At 37.9% G+C, this 19,750-nt stretch overlaps 1 protein-coding gene across 1 annotated transcript in view; it reads right to left on the reverse strand.

Moving 5' to 3' along the window:
* LOC6035616 (paramyosin, long form) overlaps positions 1–19,750 on the reverse strand; it is a 44,244-nt gene that overhangs the window by 20,690 nt on the left and 3,804 nt on the right. Inside the window, exons 3-6 of the mRNA XM_001845713.2 lie at positions 8,446–8,532; positions 8,219–8,385; positions 6,452–7,451; positions 6,269–6,381 (exon numbers count right to left, since the gene is read on the reverse strand). Of these exons, the coding sequence (XP_001845765.2) occupies positions 6,269–6,381; positions 6,452–7,451; positions 8,219–8,385; positions 8,446–8,532 (1,367 nt within the window). The remainder of the gene's footprint in view (positions 1–6,268; positions 6,382–6,451; positions 7,452–8,218; positions 8,386–8,445; positions 8,533–19,750) is intronic.

Here is a 19,750-nt window from a genome sequence, read left to right on the forward strand (position 1 = left end):
AAGTTTTTGAGCTTTTCCCCATTAGTTAATAGAATATTATCACCATCTTTTAAAGAAGGGATGGGTTTTGAGGTTTCTTAAGAACCTTTGAAAGTTTCCAAAAGGTTTGGAATAAGGTTTAATTTGTTCGACATCTCTTGCGAACTTTTCATTTCGCAGGAGAGTGAATCTGTGGTCAATAACCTTTTGCAAATCTTTTGAATTCGCTTCAGTGCAGGATCACGAGAACGTTGATACTGTCTTCGGCGAACATTTTCAGACGAATCAGAAGCTGAAGATCGTCATCAATAATGGGAGAATCAAATTTGACTTGGACTTTAGGAATAGCAATATTCCTAGCATCCAAAATTGCATTAGTTAAAGATTCCAAGGCTGAATCAATATCAGCTTTGGTTTCTAAAACAAAATCATGATTTAAATTATTCTCAATATGATGCTGATACCTGTCCCAATTAGCTTTGTGGTAATTAAACACAGAACTATTGGGTCTGGTAACTGCTTCATGAGAAAGTGAAAAAGTTACTGGAAGATGATCAGAATCAAAATCAGCATGAGTCACTAAAGGACCACAATACTGACTTTGATTTGTCAACACCAAATCAATTGTTGATGGATTTCTAACAGAAGAAAAGCAAGTTGGCCCATTCGGGTATAAAACCGAATAAAGACCAGAAGTGCAATCTCTGAACAGAATTTTACCATTGGAATTTACTTTTGAATTATTCCAAGATTGGTGTTTGGCATTAAAATCACCGATGATCAAAAATCGAGATCTATGCCGAGTAAGTTTATTCAAATCCCCTTTGAAATAATTTTTATTTTCCCCATTGCATTGGAATGGCAAATATGCAGCTGCAATCATAATTTTCCCAAAAGAAGTTTCAAGTTCAATGCCCAAACTTTCAATAACTTTTAACTTAAAGTCACGTAACGTGCTATAAGTCATACTACGGTGGATAACTATTGCAACTCCACCGCCATTTCGATTCATTCGGTTATTAGTTATAACTTTATAATCTGGATCACTTTTCAAATAAGTGCCAGTTTTTAAAAATGTTTCGGTTATAACAGCAACATGCACGTTATGAACTCGTAAAAGTTGAAAAATTCATTTTCTTTCGCTTTTAAAGAGCGAGCATTAAAATTCATAATATTGATGGAATTACTTAGATCCATGATTAAACTTCAGGGTAAGAACAACATCATTCGCAAATTTTAATCCAATCTGGATTGCTTCCATCATGGATGTAGCATTACTCATTGTTTGAATCAAACCAAACAGTGAGTTTTGCAAAAAGTCATTTTTCAAACGTAACATCGCCGAGATCAGAAGATCCCAAAGCGTTGCCAGCAGAAAAATTTTCAAATGAGATTTGAGGTACCTGCCCAATTTCAGAAAGATTGGTAGAGGATTTAAAATTCGTGGATGAACCCGAAACGACGTTAGCATAAGAAATGCCATTGTTGTTACCTAACTTTTCCACGGTAGGGGTATTTCTAGAATTGTTCGAGTGAGACAGCACGAACGTTTGATTTAAAGATGCAGGTACAACCTGACTTTGAGAAAATTTCGGTTTGGATTTCGGCTGATGCTTAGCACGAGAATCCAAAACCTTTTTCTGATGGGGCAATCCCAGAAATTTGATTTGTGATTTCCACCACAATTTGCACATTTAAATTGGGTGACTTCTTTCACGGGACAATTGTCCTTGTCGTGAGAAGAATCCCCGCAAACCATGCATTTTGGAACCATGGCGCAATGATCAGTACCGTGACCGAATGCCTGGCAACGCCGGCACTGGGTCAGATTCTGGCCATTACCGCCATGTTTCTTAAAATGCTCCCACTTTACCCGTACATGGAACAAAAACTGTACTTTGTCCAAAAGTTTCAAATTGTTGATTTCATTTCTGTTGAAATGAATCAGATAAAATTGTGAAGTCAAACCAAAGCGAGAAATATTCCCGTTTGATTTTTTCTTCATCGGTATTACTTGGGATGGGGCAAAGCCAAGCAACACCTTAAGTTCGTTTTTGATCTCATCCACCGACAAGTCGTTGGAGAGACCTTTCAAGACCGCCTTGAATGGCCGAGCATTCTTGGTCTCATACGTGTAGAAATTGTGTTTGTGGTTTTCAAATAACCAACAAAAGTTTGGTGATCTTGTAAAGATTCCGTCAACAAGCGACATTCTCCTCTTCGACCAAGCTGGAACGAAACTTTCAAATTGCAAGTTTACTTGCAATTCTTCAGTTGCGTTCGAAAGCTGGCCAAATCGGAGACGGAAGTCACTACAATTGGCGGAGCCTTTACTCGTTTCTCGACGGCAGAAGGCTCAGTACGAGGAGAAGGTTCCTTGTCTTCAGTTTCGGATAAAACACCGAAACTGTTTGTCAATGGAATTGGAGGATTGACCTCACATTCAGAATCAGAATCAGACCTCAGAAGAGGCTGTTTTCTTTTTCTGTTTCCGTTAGCCGGTTTAGCGTTCAAACGCTTCACCGACGTAACGACCAAATCTTCAGAAGATTTGCGTTTACCTTTGTTTTGACGCATTTTGCAAGCAAAGTTCTCTTAAAAAGATGGCTTCGTTTGTAAAATACAACAAAATTTCAGGCGGGGTTAGTCTTGAAAAGACTGTTTAGAATTTTGGAAAATCACTCAGGTAGTCTTTAAAAAGACTGTGAATTTTGTTTTGAAATAACTCTGAGCTTAGGTAGTAAAAAATACCGCAGCTCTAGTGTCCGTTCACCACGAAGGTTCGCAAGACACTGACCTTAATAATCTAACTTCTCGTGTTTGTTTTACTTCAAACAACTACATGTTCTCAAATATTGGGAGCGAGTTTTAAAAATATGTTTGCAGTTTTCGAGCACCTCTCAGACAATACAAAGCAGATTTGTGTATGGGTTTATTATGCCACATGGTATTCAGGTTTATAAATGACTTCGGTTGAAAGTTTTTCCATAGCAGAAATACATGATTAAAATTATGCGATAATTTACCGTCATTTCACAGCTAGTTTTCCATTTTTTCTGATTTACCCCTCAAACACACACTAATGCACACAGAAAAAAGTTGAATTTTGGAATGTTGAAAATTTGGTAGGTTGAATATTACCTCTTTTTTGAGTAATATTACATAAAAAAATGTGTAAAAATGTGAACCTGATGAATATTCATCAAAAACTGATGAAAATTCATCATTTTCTGGGGTAAAATTAATCACTTTTTTTGCCACAAAATCTGTCACCATTTCCTGATGAATATTACCATCATTTTTTTTCTGTGCACCGGTGCTCAATTTTTTTTACTTCAAATTGTTATTTCTTGTTAAAAGAATTGCAGTAATTTTTTAACTCAAATCCCGGGAAATTGTCCCCGGGACGGGAAATTGGACGCTCCACTTGATATCCCTACAGCACTTAGTGGAAATAGTTTTATAAAAGAACTGATTTGAATAACATTATTTTTAAATCTATATGCTCCAATCATACAATCTGTAAGGTTTGTTGTGGCCTTATTATCTATAGAAATAAGTTGAAAATTCTATTTTATACAAATTTTCTTTTGAGTACACTCAAACTCCGATGGTTTGACACCAACTGTTGTCAAACGAACGGGGTCACTTTTAGTTTGACACCCCTTTTACACGGAGTTCACACACACTACCAAACGTTTGTTTCGATAGTGTGCGCCGTGTAAAAAGTGACAGTTCGTCCCGACCAACCAACGGGGTACAAACTAAAAAAGTGTCAAACGAAAAAGTGACCAACCACCGGAGGTTGAGTGTATGCATAAAAAACCTGCATTTTTTGTGCACAAAATATAAAAAAATAGGCAAAACTGCACTGCCCATACATGAACAAACGGATTTTATCCACTTTTGTCCAAATCTAGATCTTACACCAAGTGGTAGAAGATGTTCCAATGGATATTCTGATCCTCCAATTTCTTTAAAATAATGTTTAGATTTGATTGCCGATGCGTAAAACCAAAAGAAAAATATCTCAGCTCATAATCGACCCTTGAATTTAACATGTGTGGGGTATAATTTATAAAAATCAGTGATTGTTTGTCTATAAATTCGAAAATAAATAAACAATTGAACAACTTTTATTGAGCTTTGAAATGAAAAGCACGTCTCTAAGCTTGATTTTTTTTAGCGTTTTTGTTACAAAAAATCTAGCTTGTTCTCAAAGAATATCACATAAGAAAATGGACTAGTAGAGAGCCAGTCGTTGCCAAAAAACATTCGCTAATTGGTCACTGTTAGCGCACTTATTATATAATGCCCCAATCTATGGCAATCGTTCTATTGATGTAACAGCCAAAAATGCACTTAATTTTCGAGGTATAATATTAGCATGCACTGTTTTAATTTTTGTCGCGATTTCCACTTCCTCGTCCCAAAGTTAGAAATTAATACGATAATCCAGCAGCACAATTTGCAATTGTTCTTCTAAATTTGTTTACTGTTGTAGAGACAGAGCGCACTGCACTTCACCTTGATCGATCGAAAACTAATTTGGGTCACTCGAGATTACAGCGATCGTGGGTGGAAAATGCTTCCCCCAGTGTTGCCTCTCGTTAGTGGTGGTAGGAAAACCCGACACGCCATAACTGGGAAACCACCTGATTGTTTACAGCTTACTTTCACTTTTACGCCCAAGTTGGACTACTTTCGCTGGGATGTGTGCATTGGTGTAGTCAATTGTAGCATAATTTATGGGATACCCTTACACGAATCGATTGCGGTTGTAAACACACGGTTTGCGCGTCTGCCGCAGGCGACGGGAAAGCAGCGTCACTGCCAAAAACGTTTTCGGGGTGCTATTTTTGGGTTTCCTATAGAATTGTGCTAAACGTACTGTTGCATTGTTGGAATTGGTGAACTTTTGTTTCGGGAAATTTAATTTGAGTTTATTTGGCGCATTTTACTTTTGGCATTTAAAACAAAATGTAGGGCAGTTATGCATTAATTGGTCGTAAATTATGCATGAAATATAACTATTAACAGCTGTTTGTTTGGAATTTGAACCATCGCTAGAAAATATTCTAAAGTTTTGTGTTATATGTTTTAGGACCTTTTTTTTTAAACAAATCTGGAAAAATAGAAGTAAAACTCACTCGTATTTTTTTTTGCTTTTTTGAGAGAAACTTTCAAAATACTGGAAACGTACAGTTATGCAAATGTCTATAATAGTTTAGCCTCAAAGCGTCCCATTTGATTAAAAATACAAATGTGATCGTTTTACGAAGTATTCCAGTTAGTTTTCAATCGATAGTCACTTTGTATTTCAATTATAAGTGTTTTGTTTTTTATGCGCTTTTTGGAGACCGGATTTCAGATATTTTGATGAAAACGTTGTCCGGATCTATCATGCGACCCTTCGTTGGATAGGTAATCAAAAAATCGGGTCAGAAATCTGGATAAAATATTGTCCAAATCTATCATTCCAACTTTCGTAGGATAAGTTATCTAGATATCTCTCCAATAAGATAGAAAGATTGATGATCTGAAAACTTTTTCAAAAAAATAAGGCATAAAACATAACACACCGGCACTCAGGTACGTGTTCTTTGTATACAGTTTGTAAAGACACTTGAAAAAAAAAAATAAAATTAAAAAAAGGCGGAAACACGCGACTTTCCGAAGGTCAATTTATTAAACGTGTCAAGGCGGGAATGATGCTATTTTGACTAAATGTATTCGTGCGACCAAGACACTAACCATCTAACGAAGGATAAAGGAACGTTTATAAATAGCAATTCCATACCAAATAGGGTGTATGGGAATTCGGACGAGCTTTTCGGTTTAAAATAATTAAGACTGAAAAATCAAGTCTGTCTTATAGAAATGACCAATAACCACAAAAAATGGCAAATTTGTATTTTCAAAACCGTTATATCTTCACAAGAATTGGACTTAGAGCAATGGTCAATATGGTTTCATTGAGTGTATCCCTTTCACCCGTTATGTAAATGTCTATCGGAGTAAGCGGCATACACTCAATGTTTGTAGGACCTATGAAAAAAAATCCGGAATTGCTGTCCATACCAGTACTTTTCACGAACAAACTTTTCGTGGAGTTATCAGTAAACATCAAGTGTTACATAACATACCACAACTATTAACATTTTCAGGCAGTGTTTTCCTGATTTTGATGAAAAGTTTTCAGTCCAGGTGGTTTTCAAACACCACATTTCTCTACAGACCCATCAATTCAAAATTTAGCGAAATCCCAAAATAAAAGCTCAACACTTACCGAATGATCTCAATTTCTTCCTCCTTCTCCAGCAGACGACGCTCGGTATCGTGACGGAACTGTCCGTACTCGGCGGACAAAGCCTGGGCGCGCTTCTCCTCAGCCTTGCGTCCCTGAAAACGAACAACAACAAAAATAGTTCAATCAGAGCACGTTGGATAACAATGAGGTGAAGTGACGTACAGACTCGGCCTCCTTGTAGGCGGCGGTCAGCTCTTCACGTTCGTTCTCCAGACGACGCAGCTCAACTTCATAGTCATGAAGACGACGTGTCAGGTCGGTGATGGCGGCCCGGGACTCGTGCAGCTCCTTCTGCATCTTGTTGTTGTCGCGCGTCAGCTGATCCTTCTGCTCGCGGGTCGCATCCAGTTCGTGGCTCAGACGCTGGTAGTCCTGGGTCTTTTGTCTCAGATCGCGCTGCGACTGGTCGTACAGGGTGATGGTTTCCTCCAGACGGGTCTTGATTTCGATGTTGGTTTTTTCGAGAATTTCGATACGTTTGCTGTACTCGCGAATGCCGTTGTTGGCCTTCTCCAAGTCGATGATGAGGATTTCGATTTCGTTCGACATGCGGCTCTTCTCCTTCTCGAGCTTGCTCAGTCGCAGCTGCAGGGACTCGATGTGCTCCTCCGATTCCTGGATGCGAATGGTGTACTTGCGGCGAATTTCCTCGACCTCTTCGGTTCGGGCATTGACTTCGGCCTCGTACTTGGACTTGAAGGTTCCGGCTTCGCCGTTGGCCTTAATCAGTTGACGTTCCAGGTCCAGACGAGCCTCGGACTCTTCCTCAAGCTGCAGGCGCACCGATTCCAGCTCGGTCTCGACCTGGTGCAGGTTGGACTCCAGGATGGATCGGCGACGATCCTTCTCTTCCAGGCGACGTCTGGCATCCTCAAACTGAGAGTTGAGCTGGGACTTGGCGAAGCTGATGCTTTCGATGTTGATCTTCAGATCCTGCACGTTCTTGACCAGGTCGATGTTCTCCTGCGACAGACGCGTCTTGTGGGAGGTGATATCGACGATGGTGCGGTTCAGCTCTTCGATGCGAATGTTCAGCTCAGTCACGTGCACTTCAAGCTTCTCGATGGTCTTAATACTGACGGACTTATCCTTGGACACGCTCTCGATCTGAGACAGCAGTTCGTAGATCTCGGCCTGCAGCTTGGACTTTTCCTTTTCAACCCTGTAGAGTGAAAACAGAACGGTTTAATGTTTGAATATAGATATAATAACGAGATGCACTGCAAGTGTGAATCATCAGCTCGTCGTCGTCGTCTTTTGGATTGGCACTCGTCGTAACAACGAGTCGAGGGCGTTTTCCTGAGAGGTAAATGTTGCTATCAACGGCTACAAGACATATTAGGCCACGACGTGCCGTGCCGCGTGTAAGCCGTTTGCTAATTTTAGCCCAAATATTCCATTTTTCACTGAAACTCACTGGTACTGTGTGTTTACACGAATGCTTCAGGCGCGATTGCGATTGTGATGATGGTCATCGTCATCATCATTCTCACGCCGCCATCATCGTTGATTTTTATTCAAATGTTAGTGCGAAAAAGCACAAACCGGGAGAATATCTCGAATGTTTACGAGTTTCGGGATGAAAAATGGACGAGGGAAAATCGTTGCCCGCGCGCGATGATCAATTGGAATGCGTGAAAAGCCAAGAAGCGTGACGTGTGCAGAGATTCAAAATGATCATTTTGATGCATTGCCGGTGTGTCGCCGCTTGGACAGATCCAGCTAATTTAGAGCGCAGCATTTGGGCCAACAAATGACAGTTTATTCGTTGGAAGTCGCTCAAAAATGTGTCCCACGCCCACGCCTGACGTGTTTTAGGTGAAACATTTGCCACACGCGTAGGTGTTACATTGCATGCCGGTTGCACCCCGAAACGAGGTCGACTATGATTCACACTCCTACGCACCATCTGGGAAAGGGTCTTCCTACCTCTGTTTCGCTTTGGTCAGTGATTCGATTTGCTCGTTGAAATCGCTCACGATTTCCTGGTGCTTCTTCTTCAGGATGTGCGCGGTTTCCTCCGATTCCAGGTGCACATCCTCGAGCAGCTTGCGCAGTTTGTTCAGTTCGGCGTCCCGTTTGCGGTTGATTTCCAGCTACAATAGAAGGGGATAAGAATGTGAATTGTGCAGATAAGTTCGATGCGGGTGCTTTACCACACTTTCGGCACCACCTTCAGCCTCCTCGAGGCGCTCTGACATCTGGATGACCTGCACACTGAGGTCGGCCTTCTCGCGCTCGATCTGTGGAAATGGGTTGAAAAATGTTAGAAATCTTTCAATTTGGTTGTGCCATATTTCGAAATACAGTCTTGATCATGGAAATACTCAAACAAAACTAAAATTTAAACAACAAGAAAACAACTCCAAATGTTGTATGTACTTTCTTAGAACTTTGTAAAATTTTTGAAGTGATCGACAATTGTTTCACAGCTCAAAAACTTGTGACGATCAAGATATAACGGCGTTAGGGTAGAGTAGTTATCAATGAGACACGGGCTCTCATAAGTCGTAGTTTCAACCAATCAGGCTCCTATTTTGGGAAAAGGTGTGTCTACTGGATACACGTCTGTCATAATAGTGGCTTTGGTTATGGACGCTCCCTTGCAAAGTTATTCATAAATGTTTGATTTTGGAGTGAAAAAGTAAATTATGACTGAAAATTAAATTTTCGCTCATAGGCTGCCAATAAAATAAAAACTAATATTTCTCCAAATTTCTTTCGTCATTTCATAGGGCATGAGTTGGGCTACAATGGCCTTTCATTAGATTTGACCAAAATTAAGAATATACGCAGAATCCCGGGCTGTCTCATTGTTCCCCACTCTTTTCAGCCCAAGGGTAACAATGAGACACTTTGATTTTTCTTCATTAAACTTTTCAAAATCTAGGGAAATCCATCAAAATATGAATTGGAAGTGATTTTTGGCATATTTATTGAGTTTTGACTTCATTTAGCCAAAAATATAAAGTTTTTTTTTTGTATAAATAAATGGATTTTACTAAATTTAAATACTTTTTAGTATAACTTTTGTTACTTGAAGTTTCAAGTTGGCAAAATTGCTTTAAAATGTTCAAGGCAAGTCATCTGCAATGGAACAATACCAAAACATGATGTTTTACAAGAAAAGTATTGATTTTCCACCTGTCTCATTGTTCCTGCCAAGTGCGTCTACAATGAGACAGTTGGATAGGTCTGACTGTAGAGGTGTCAGTGTCATTGATGACTACCCTACCCTATACGTTCATAGGTCCTAAGATAGTTTTCTACAAGGAAGGACTTATCATTTTTCAAATGTTTTTATATCAAACAGATATGGAGTAGGTCAAGTTCAAGGTCACGAAAGTTTGTAAGAAAAAAAATAATACATATTTTTACTGGTGGTTTCAAAATTTTAACAATTTTAATTGATTTAATTGTCAGATTTCAAAGATAATTAGAACCACAATTTTGCACTATATTTTGCTTTTCAAAAATGTTGTAAACAAGTTGAACAATGTTTTTTTTAGATTGGCTTGTAAAATATGATGATTGCCTGTTGAAAACTTTTTCATGACATAACTGCCCAAGAAACTGCATAGGAATTAGGAACTTTTAGCAAAACGGATCACGCTAATTCAAGATTTAAAAACTGGGATTACTTTAAGAAGAAAATTATGCAATAAACATAAAACATTCTGGGTTTGATTGAAGAATTGTTTTAACATAACATTTATTATAAATTGAAGCTTTTCATAGCTTTAAAGAGAAGGAAAAAACATCAAAGTATATTTCTCAACCCGTTTAATTTCAAATCAAATAATTTTCCCCTAGACTTTTCCGCAAATTTTCACCGCCGTTTGCGCCCACGCTCCCGCAAATCCGCGATGATTTTTCCGGTGCAGGTGAGAGAAATTATTATTACTTCTCTCGGTTAGAGTTTTGTCGGTGGACTATTTTTGGATCTAGCTGCTGGATTTCGGGGCTGGGTATAAATGTTTTCGTACGTGGATAATTGCAACCAAGTGCCGGCCATTAATTGCACTTGTTTGTAAGGAGATCAAAATTGCCGATCTGTTTGTTGTTGCTAGTGTTGGTGCACTTTGCACAACGAGTTTACGCGTTTATAACGATATTGAAAATTTGTCGATGGTAATAGATTCTGGTTTCGATTTTAAATGTTTGGTAGAAAGTGCATACAGAAAATCAATAGTAAATGTGTTTGATTTGTTGTATCATTGGGGTATAAACATTTTACAGTTTCAATAAATTCAAACTCTGCCAAAATTCTACAAAGATGACAAAGCACTTAAAATGATAGTTGCTATCATGTGGCACCATTCATAAACCTTTAAGCAGTATCACATTTTAAAATTATCTAGGTTACACATCTATACAACGAACGCGAGCAAGAAAAGTCTTGTTTGAAAATGGGGATAAAATACGAGTCGAAAAAACAAGACAACATTTCTCAAAGTGAGCTTGTTTGACGAATTCATTTATTTTTAGGTCATGTTTCATAAGTAAGGACTGTGACACCACAACCAGAAACTTCGTCCCACTGGTCGCCGTCGTCCGTCGCCGTAACGCAACCCAAACACGTATAAACTCATTCAGTGAATGATGGCACGTTAAAAATAGGCCCCTCTTTTTTCAAAATAATATTATTTTTTCACACTCAAAAAGTCGATGGCAACCACTTCGAGGGGTGTCTTTGGTCGGTTAAGAGATCCGCATAATAATCAGCGCACGAGGAAAACCCAGACAAGAATTACACCGTAAATCAGCAGGAACCTCAGCTTTGGCGGTCTAGGATGTATTGCGGAAAATTTGCTCCTCCTCGTGGTGTGGCGGAAACGTGATTCAAGGCAATTTTAATAGCCGCCCGTCTGATTCATCCGTCCAAACGGGTGGCAAGGGTAATAATTGTGCCGAAACGTGGCAAAAACATTCGCATATGGTGGCCATTACACTTCCCTCGTACACGCATCTGACCGTTGACTAATGTCGGTGCCCATGGGGACATTCCACCCACCTACGCACACCAGGGGGGCCACGGAGTTGGATTCTGGCGAGAATTTCACTCTGCACGCGACACTTTTCTTCGTCTTTATCGGGGTGATAGCGGTTCGGTGATTATTTTCACAAGTTGACGAAATTTAATCGATAGGCGTTATTCCTCATGATTGCATAGGAAGGTTTTACATTTTTTTTTTTGAAGATGGGTATCATTCACTCTTTGAACAATGACTGTCATTGATAGTTCTGATTTTAGAGCCCAGAAAAAAGAAAATTCAAACAAAAATTGAAGCACGAAATGAAAAATGCTTCAACTAACAACGACAACCGACAAATAGCCTACCAGGAGTTCTTCCTTTTACAACATTAAGAGACTTACTCCGTTGGACGTATTGAGCCCGAATCCCAAGAATAAGTGAGATTAGTTGTAAGAAAAGCTTGTCTTGAAACTTGCATAACACTGATCCGCAAAACCTTGCGAGTACCTCTGGTATGGTATTACCTCTTCCACTTCCACATTGGTTATTGGTTTGGGTGACCCACTAAGGTAATTTAGTGGTCCTTTCAAACTCTTGGGTAAGGGGTCGTGCATAAACCACGTGGTCTTTTTTTGGAGAATTTTGCCCCCTCCCCCTCATGGTTTTCGTGGTTTCACGCCAACCCCCTATATGACCACGTGGCTTTTTCCTCCAAGGCGAAACATCTACAAAAAAAACAAAATTAGTTTAGATTTCAAAAATGTTTATCCACAAATTATATGCTGTCAGTGCCTTGGGTCAAAAAACGATATTACTGTTGTTATTTTAACACAATAAAAACATTTCAAATTATATCGAAATAAACAATGTTGAGAAATGTTCCTAAATGATTTACCAACATTTTCCCAGAAGTTAAGTATAATCACACCGTTCATAAATGCAAATCGTTTTAAAATTTACCCAATCTCACCCCTTAGAGGGGGTGACATTGGGTCAAAAAGAAAACATTTTAATTTGTGTATGTGCTATAAAACCACTAAAACTAATTTAATAATATAAAAAAAACAGAAATTCACTTAAAAGTGTGCAAAATGTATTAAATAACATAGTTTAAGGTAAATAATAACACAATAACAATTTAGTGAAATGGTACAGAAAGTAAAAAAAAAACTCTCAACAAAACAAGAAACTAAGTAAATCATATGTATTCAAAATTATGGAATTGCAGTGCAATTAATTGCATCTAGAATAAATATGCTTTAAGAATTAAAGCTACTTTGTTATATAATCAGCATTCATGATTGAATAAAAATGCGCTTTTAAATATCTTCATTTTTAAAATTATTAAATAAAAGAAAAGTTTTGTTTCAGGAAAAAATATTTTTATATTATTTTAAGGAAATTATCTAATTATGAAAGCTTATATTTATGTTAATATTAATTTTATTCCTAACATTCATAAAAATCCAATCTAAAGCTACTTTTCTTTTAAATTAAGCATGATTGATTCCAATGATTCAGTGTTTCCAAAAAAAGTCGAGTTGTGTAATTTATTTCTGCAACTATTTTTAAAAAAGGTACCTAAAAATTGCTATAACTTGAAAACGGTGCACTTTATGAAAATTTCACTGTACTTTTTGATTGCAAATTCGATTTTACATCGAAAAATAAACTTAAATTTTTTTTTGCGATAAATATTTCGATTTTTTTAAATCAGTTTTGATTTAAAAATTCATAACTCAAACAAAGATTTTTTGCCCTGGAAATTTCTGAAAAGTTGACAAAATTAAAAAAAAAACAAAAACCTGTTTTAGTGACAAAATGTGAAACTAAAAATCAGCAAAATAAATAACCTCCGCGGAATTTCGGGCGATTTTTTTACAAGAGCAAACAAAAGTTGGAACGACATTTTTGATCGCAAAAATTACAGATTTGATCAAATCGAGCTATGCAAAGTTTTAAGATCATCTAAACATCCTTATAATTCACTCAAAAAAATGTCCCGGTTGGTTGAGTTATGCCCGAGAACCAGCGAGTTGAAAATACCGTTCCATCTTTCTAAGGAGTTTTATTTATGTTGATCTTTAACGGCATTGTTTTGAAATTTTCTTTCACATATTAATATCGGCATTTGAAAATTAAGTGACTCTTTTAAACTCAAATTATTTTAATGTGTCTATATATTTGAGTGGTTTTATTTGAGGTATGAAGTTGAAGCTATAGGAAATTTTCTCAGCTTAACCCTCTTATACCCAATTTTTTTTTCGAAATTTTTTATTTTTCCCGTGTTCAGGAGGTCATGAGCAACTTTTCATTTCATTTCATTTTATTAGGTAATGCTTTAACAATTACATTGGTGCAGTTATTATCCTGAGCTGAGATATGAACTACCTTTCAACAGCTGATTTGTTCAAAATGGGGAGAGAGTTTACTGGTACTAAGGAGAACGAATAAGACAGAGAAGGAAAAAAAATGCAAAAATAACCTTCGAAATAGCTAATAGATGTGGGATAGTTAGAGGAAAGGAGGCATTACTTAATCTAATATCACAGCTCAAGGGGACAACCGCTGCAGTTGAGCAACTTTTGTTCTACAAAAAACTTTACTTCTCTTGTTTTATGTTTTTCTTGTTTAATTTTAAGTATTTTAGTTTGCATTTATCTTGTTTAGTTTATGTATGTTTTTGGTAGTATTTGGCCTATTCTACCACCTTCTATCATTACATTTTGCCTATCTAATTTTTTCATGTTTTTACTTTTTCATTTTTTGCTTGTTTTTCACATTTTCTGCTACAAAATAGCACCATTTTCATTTAAATTTTAACAAAAATGCGTAGAGGCATAGTCTGGGTTGATTAAAAATTGATTTTTGGCGATTTTTTAAATCGAATCCCGTCTAAAGGCGGGGTTGGGTTGTGGAGGGTTAAAGGAAAGGACAGTACTACGTGTATTTTATGAAATGTTATGTAATATAACAATCCGAATTGTGTAACCCATGGAATAAGGAATACCTTTTAGACCAAAATATTCATCCAATTTTTTGGTAAATCTTAAAGTATGTATCGTTCGTTTTTTCCGTGACTGGGTATTTTTTAATGTTAGACGTTTCTCTTGCAAATGTAGTAGTGAAACTGAAATTTCGCGCGAAAATTCTGAAATTTGGTTTTTGAGTTTCTTTTTATTAAAAAAATCTTGCATGAGAGAGGAGAGAAAAGATAACTTGAGTTTGTTTTAAGTGTCAAAAGGAAATCTTTCGATAAAGATTCTTCGATTACTTATAGGACCAATAATCACCGTAGCTAAGATCTAAGATTTTGAAAATATATTTCTATATCTACTTTCAATGCAAATTTGCAAGCACATTTTTAGCTACAAGATACCATTAACATAAAAAGAAATTTTGTTTGCATTTTGGTATGTATTTTTACACCCAGAACTGGGCATCGGCATACGAGAGGATAAAGAGCACGATTCGGTAGTAAAATGGTACTGTGTGCGGACGGAGAGGATAAATCCCGAAATTACCGAGAGTACTTTACTCATGGGTTCATCTTCATAAAAAGTTCATCTATCAAAAAAAAAAAAAAAAAGTACTGGTACCGAGATTCGAACCCAAGACCTTCGGCATATTGAACCTTTGCCGTATGGGCCACCATGGTTCGGTGACTAAGTGGCGGTCATTTGTCCATATAAGCCACTCAATTGGATGGACTGTTCCAATGAACGAATGAACACGCGAGAGGACTATACTCTCTCAAAATATCACTTTCCTCACGTTTTTTTTCGTGAGGACTATCCCTTCGTTCACTAACTTTGGGTGTAGGGTATATTAACTTTGGATACTGTCACTTTATTTTTAAACAGCTTTTAAACTTTTGTAAGAAGGAATTACATGAGTATTAAAAAGTGTTCATTCAATATCAGGCTCAAAGTATTGATATGAATCTGCTGATATACATAATTAAATATTGAATTGGAAAATATTGTGACATTGAAATATAAGCAATAATTCTAAACACAACAGTTGTATGATTTTAAAGTGTAACAAAAAATGTATGCATATAAGTAAACTTAATGCGCGTATTTTATTGTTGGTTTTTATAGAAAAGATTTTTTTTTTAAAAGGCCACGTGGTCAGCCGTCGACCCCCCCCCTCCCCCCATGGCTTTTCATGGTTTTTTTCGGTCGGATTTTGGACCCCCTCCCCCCCCTAAGGAGGCCACGTGGTTTATGCACGACCCCTTAAGTGTTGGCAGCCCTGCCATCGAGAGCAGAGGCTGGCGGTGTGCGGTCCGCGGAATTTGAATGGTTTAGTCGGTTGTTTTTTTTAGTAAATCGCGTGAAAAGTAGTGAAAAGATTATACAATGTGTAGATTTCATGTGGAAAGTGAAGATTTCTTGCAATTTTGGGAATTTGGACAGTTTTTTTTCGCGATTTTTGTTTTCTACGTCGCTTGCTCTTGCAGTAGTATTAGTGTAATGTGGGCTAGCTCGTTCTAAGGGTGGTATTCATCTCGTTAGAAAAATCAAATAGTGCGAAAGAAAGAAAAGAAGTTTGCCAAGGAATATTTTTAAAAGTGTCATCAAGCAGCGCTCAAGCCATTTCATCTGATACTGGAGAAGGTATTGCAGATGGAGAAAAAAGTACTTGGAAGATCAGCTAAGCTTGGTGGGCGGTCTGCGATCGGTTGAGGTTGGTCGGAGAACGTGAATATCGTGCTGAAGCAGCAGCTAACCAAGAATTGCCAGCATATCTGTACGCCAGGATGTGATTCGTGTCGGCAAGAATAAGATCAAGCTGCTCGTGATAGAGGCTCGTGGCGCAGCTGGAATTCCTGACGCATACGACCAAAATAGGGGACAACTCCCGGGTGATTAGGACTACTAGAAACCAGAAACTTGGTGAGATCTATCCAAACTATAATTTTCACATTCTGTCTACTTTTCAACAATTATTAAATTCGCGCTGATCTCTGTTTTGCCTGATGGGATTGGAAGTTTAAAGATAGGTAGAGGACCCGTCTGGTTCTTGTAATATGTTCCTTTAGCAGCCTAACATTGTTGAATGTTTAAGCTTTCAATTTTTTGCAAAAAGTTCATCGTTTTGTGAGAAATTACGAGAGTTATGTGCGATACAAAATAGGGGATCTAGTCTCCCCAGTCTCCCCCACTCGTTGAAAATGGACCAAATAGTGACCTAATAGACATCGTTCTTTATGTATTTATTCGATAGACTCCATCAAATTATTGATGAAAACGTGTTTTTGTGGTTGAATTAAGGATCTGCCAACTTAAATTTTTTGTTGACATCTCATTTTAAGTAAAAAAAAAACTATCAAAAAGACTATAATCATAATTGCACTCTATTCTTTTTTTTAAACAAATAACGCTAGTAATAACTTTGAATGAATCAGTAATAACTGTTCAATAGGGGTTATGCTTGGGCAAAAATAGGCAAGATTTAAGAGCTATTGGAAAGTTATTGTGGAGTTATTCAGATGCTTCGTTGATATGTATGTAAAATAACCTTTTTTTTATTTTTCAAAATGTATTAATGTGTGATCAAAGCTAACTTTCCTTGCATACTCTCACCATAGCTCAGATGTTGATTAGAGTTCCCAGGAAGTCGATTCCTGCCGTAGCCACCTTTAATCACCGCATAAAAGCGGAAGTTTGCATCGAAAATCCATTTACAGCGCGTAAGTTTTATGACCTGCAAGAATTTCCCACCTACCCACCGTCGTCGTCGGCGTGAAACGGCAAAACCGAGCGCGCGTTCAAAGCCGTTGCAGATCTTGGCCGCCGGAGGACGGAGAGAAGCTATTTTTAGGACGCAAACTCGGAGATTGGCCACCGTACCACGCGCAACCAGATCGACGGTAGACGGTGCAACTTAATTTTCAACGCCGAGAAATGACCCGGGTGGGCACGGAGGAGTACACGGAAAACCGGGAAACGGATGATGTTTGTTTGAACGTTCTGCTCTTGGGGCTGCGTGGCATTCGGCAGCAAAATGATGTAATCCGGATTGGATCCTGCAGCGCTGATATGCGCCAAAGTTTAGCTCGTGCCAATCAACCCGACCACGGCGACGAGTCAAGTGGACAAGGTTATTAGCTGTCAATGGGTTGCGGGTCAAGTGAGGGATGGGTGGGTGGAAATTCTGCTGAGGACTTAGCACTTACGCTTATGACGAGCCATGTTCCGGGCTGAGTAAGTGAGATGTTCGAGAGTAAGCTCACGTCTTGGGGGAGGATTAACGGAAATGACAGGTTTTGATCTGGGGAGCTATGCTTAGTGGAGTGCGATGGGTCAAAATTTTGAGATAAATCCATAATCGTCTGACTTATGGAATTTTGAAACCATCGTTGTACCGTCAGTGGGGGTGACATTGGGTCTGGGGGGTGAGATTGGGTCAAAGTGATTTTTTACGGATTTTACCATTTCTCAGATTCTTTTCAATGAAACTGAATTCTGTTAAAAGGGTTGTGTAGGGGACATCTTAAGATGACTTCGCTGAAAAAAATTCGTTCCTAGAACATATCCTGTTATTTTGGCAGATGTCTAAAGTTGGGGTACGTTTTTGGCCAAAATGACCTCTCGAAAAATCATTTTTCTAATATTTTTGTTAGAATTGCTCGAAAACTACCCAAGTGTTTGAAAATCTCCACTTCAAACATTGTAGCGTGTCAATACGATTCCCTCGAACAAGAAACGCTGTTGGATGACTTGTTTTTACCATATCTTTGTATTTCAGCATCATTTTAGTTTCATTTGACCCAATGTCACCCCTCTAAGGGGTGAGATTGGGTCAGTTTCAAACAATTGGCATTTAAGGTAGTGTTCATCAAAATCGACCATATTTTGGGAAAATGTTAGTAAACTATCTAAGAACAAATCTACGTTAAAAGATTTTCGATGTTATTTAAATTGTTTTTGTTATTAAGAAATTTCGAGAAGTGTTTCGTTTTTTGACCCATAGTCACCCCCACTGACGGTATCTCATTTAGCTTAATAACACGATAGGACATATTATGGAGGCGCAGGGTATCTCAAGCTTAAAATATAATTTTGAAATAAGGTTGTCGTAAATACTCTAAAGTATGGGTGTATCAATAAAGTTAACAGTCTCCAGGTAGTCCCCATCAATAAATTAAGACTTTGGAGCATCAGTTTTGCTGTAGGGGAGACTTGATTCTATTTTTTTTGTATTGCAAGCGTTAAATAGTAGTTTATGCAACAAGTTGCAAAAAGAGGATTTTTTCAGCACGAGTCGTACATTTATCCAACGAGGTTCACTGAGTTGGATAAATACGAAGAGTGCTGAAAAAATCAAGTTTTGCAACGAGTTCCATACAACATTTTTTGCAATTCCGAAAAACACCCATTGAGTAAAATTTTATGTCAAATTTTCATGTATTTTGTCAATAAATCAAAAAAAAAATCAAATTATTCGCTCTACAGCTTTGCCTTGGCGTTCTCGATTGTGAGATTCCTACTCGAAACTAGGTGTCCGAAGGCTTGATTGTTGAGGCAATTGCAAACCTCTTTTTACACCTTAGCTTCCATCCACCCCGGGATTCGAACTGACGACCTTTGGATTGTGAGTCCAACTGCCTACCAGCGAATCCACCGAGGCAGGACCCAGGGAGACGACTCCTACACCTGGACTGAGCTAACGACCTAACACCTCTAGGTTAGACCGGGGCCAACATTTACTTCCCCATCCGACGGAAGGCGTGATCAGACAAATCTCGTCTCAAAATTTGCCACCGGGACCTTCTGGGATCGAACCCAGGCCGACTGGGTGAGAGGCAACCACGCTTACCCCTACACCACGGTCCCGGCAATAAATCGTTTGAATCAAAAAAATGTTGAAAAGTGTTACTTTTCGAAACAAGTGCTGAAAAGTTCAACTTTTCAGCACCCATTTCAGTGCTGAAAAGTAGAACTTTTCAGTATTTATTTTGAAAAGTGTTGCTATTCGATTCTGTTATTTTTGGTACAGAAAAGTAGGCTATTTCGTCGTTCAAGAATGACAGGAAAAGTAAGTAGTTTCACGACGGAATTGCAAAAAAATATTATAAACCGGCATTTTAAAAATGTTATAGGTAACTTGAGCTTCCTTTCAACATTTTGAAGACATCTTGGGCAAAATGTTTCTTATTCATCCAAACTTTTGATTTTCTATAAGTTACAACAATATCACATAAAACCTGTACGTTTGTGTTCAAAATATGACAAGTTTAGTATGTAAAATATTAAAAAACTAAAAAAAAATATTTTTTAAACCGAAATTCAGCATGTTTACAAAAGTTGGTAATTTTTGTCTACAAAACATTTGAAAAATGGTTCAAACTGCAGTATGTTATGTTCAACTATACTAAAGGTAGTCATGTATGAAAAACCAAACCAATTTATTAAGCTTGAGGCTGATACCAGTGACTGTAAAAATGCAGGGATCAAGTTTCTCTAAACCCACTTTT

Source organism: Culex quinquefasciatus, chromosome 3 (genome assembly GCF_015732765.1).
Source record: "Culex quinquefasciatus strain JHB chromosome 3, VPISU_Cqui_1.0_pri_paternal, whole genome shotgun sequence".
In the NCBI taxonomy this organism is placed as follows: Eukaryota; Metazoa; Arthropoda; class Insecta; order Diptera; family Culicidae; genus Culex; species Culex quinquefasciatus.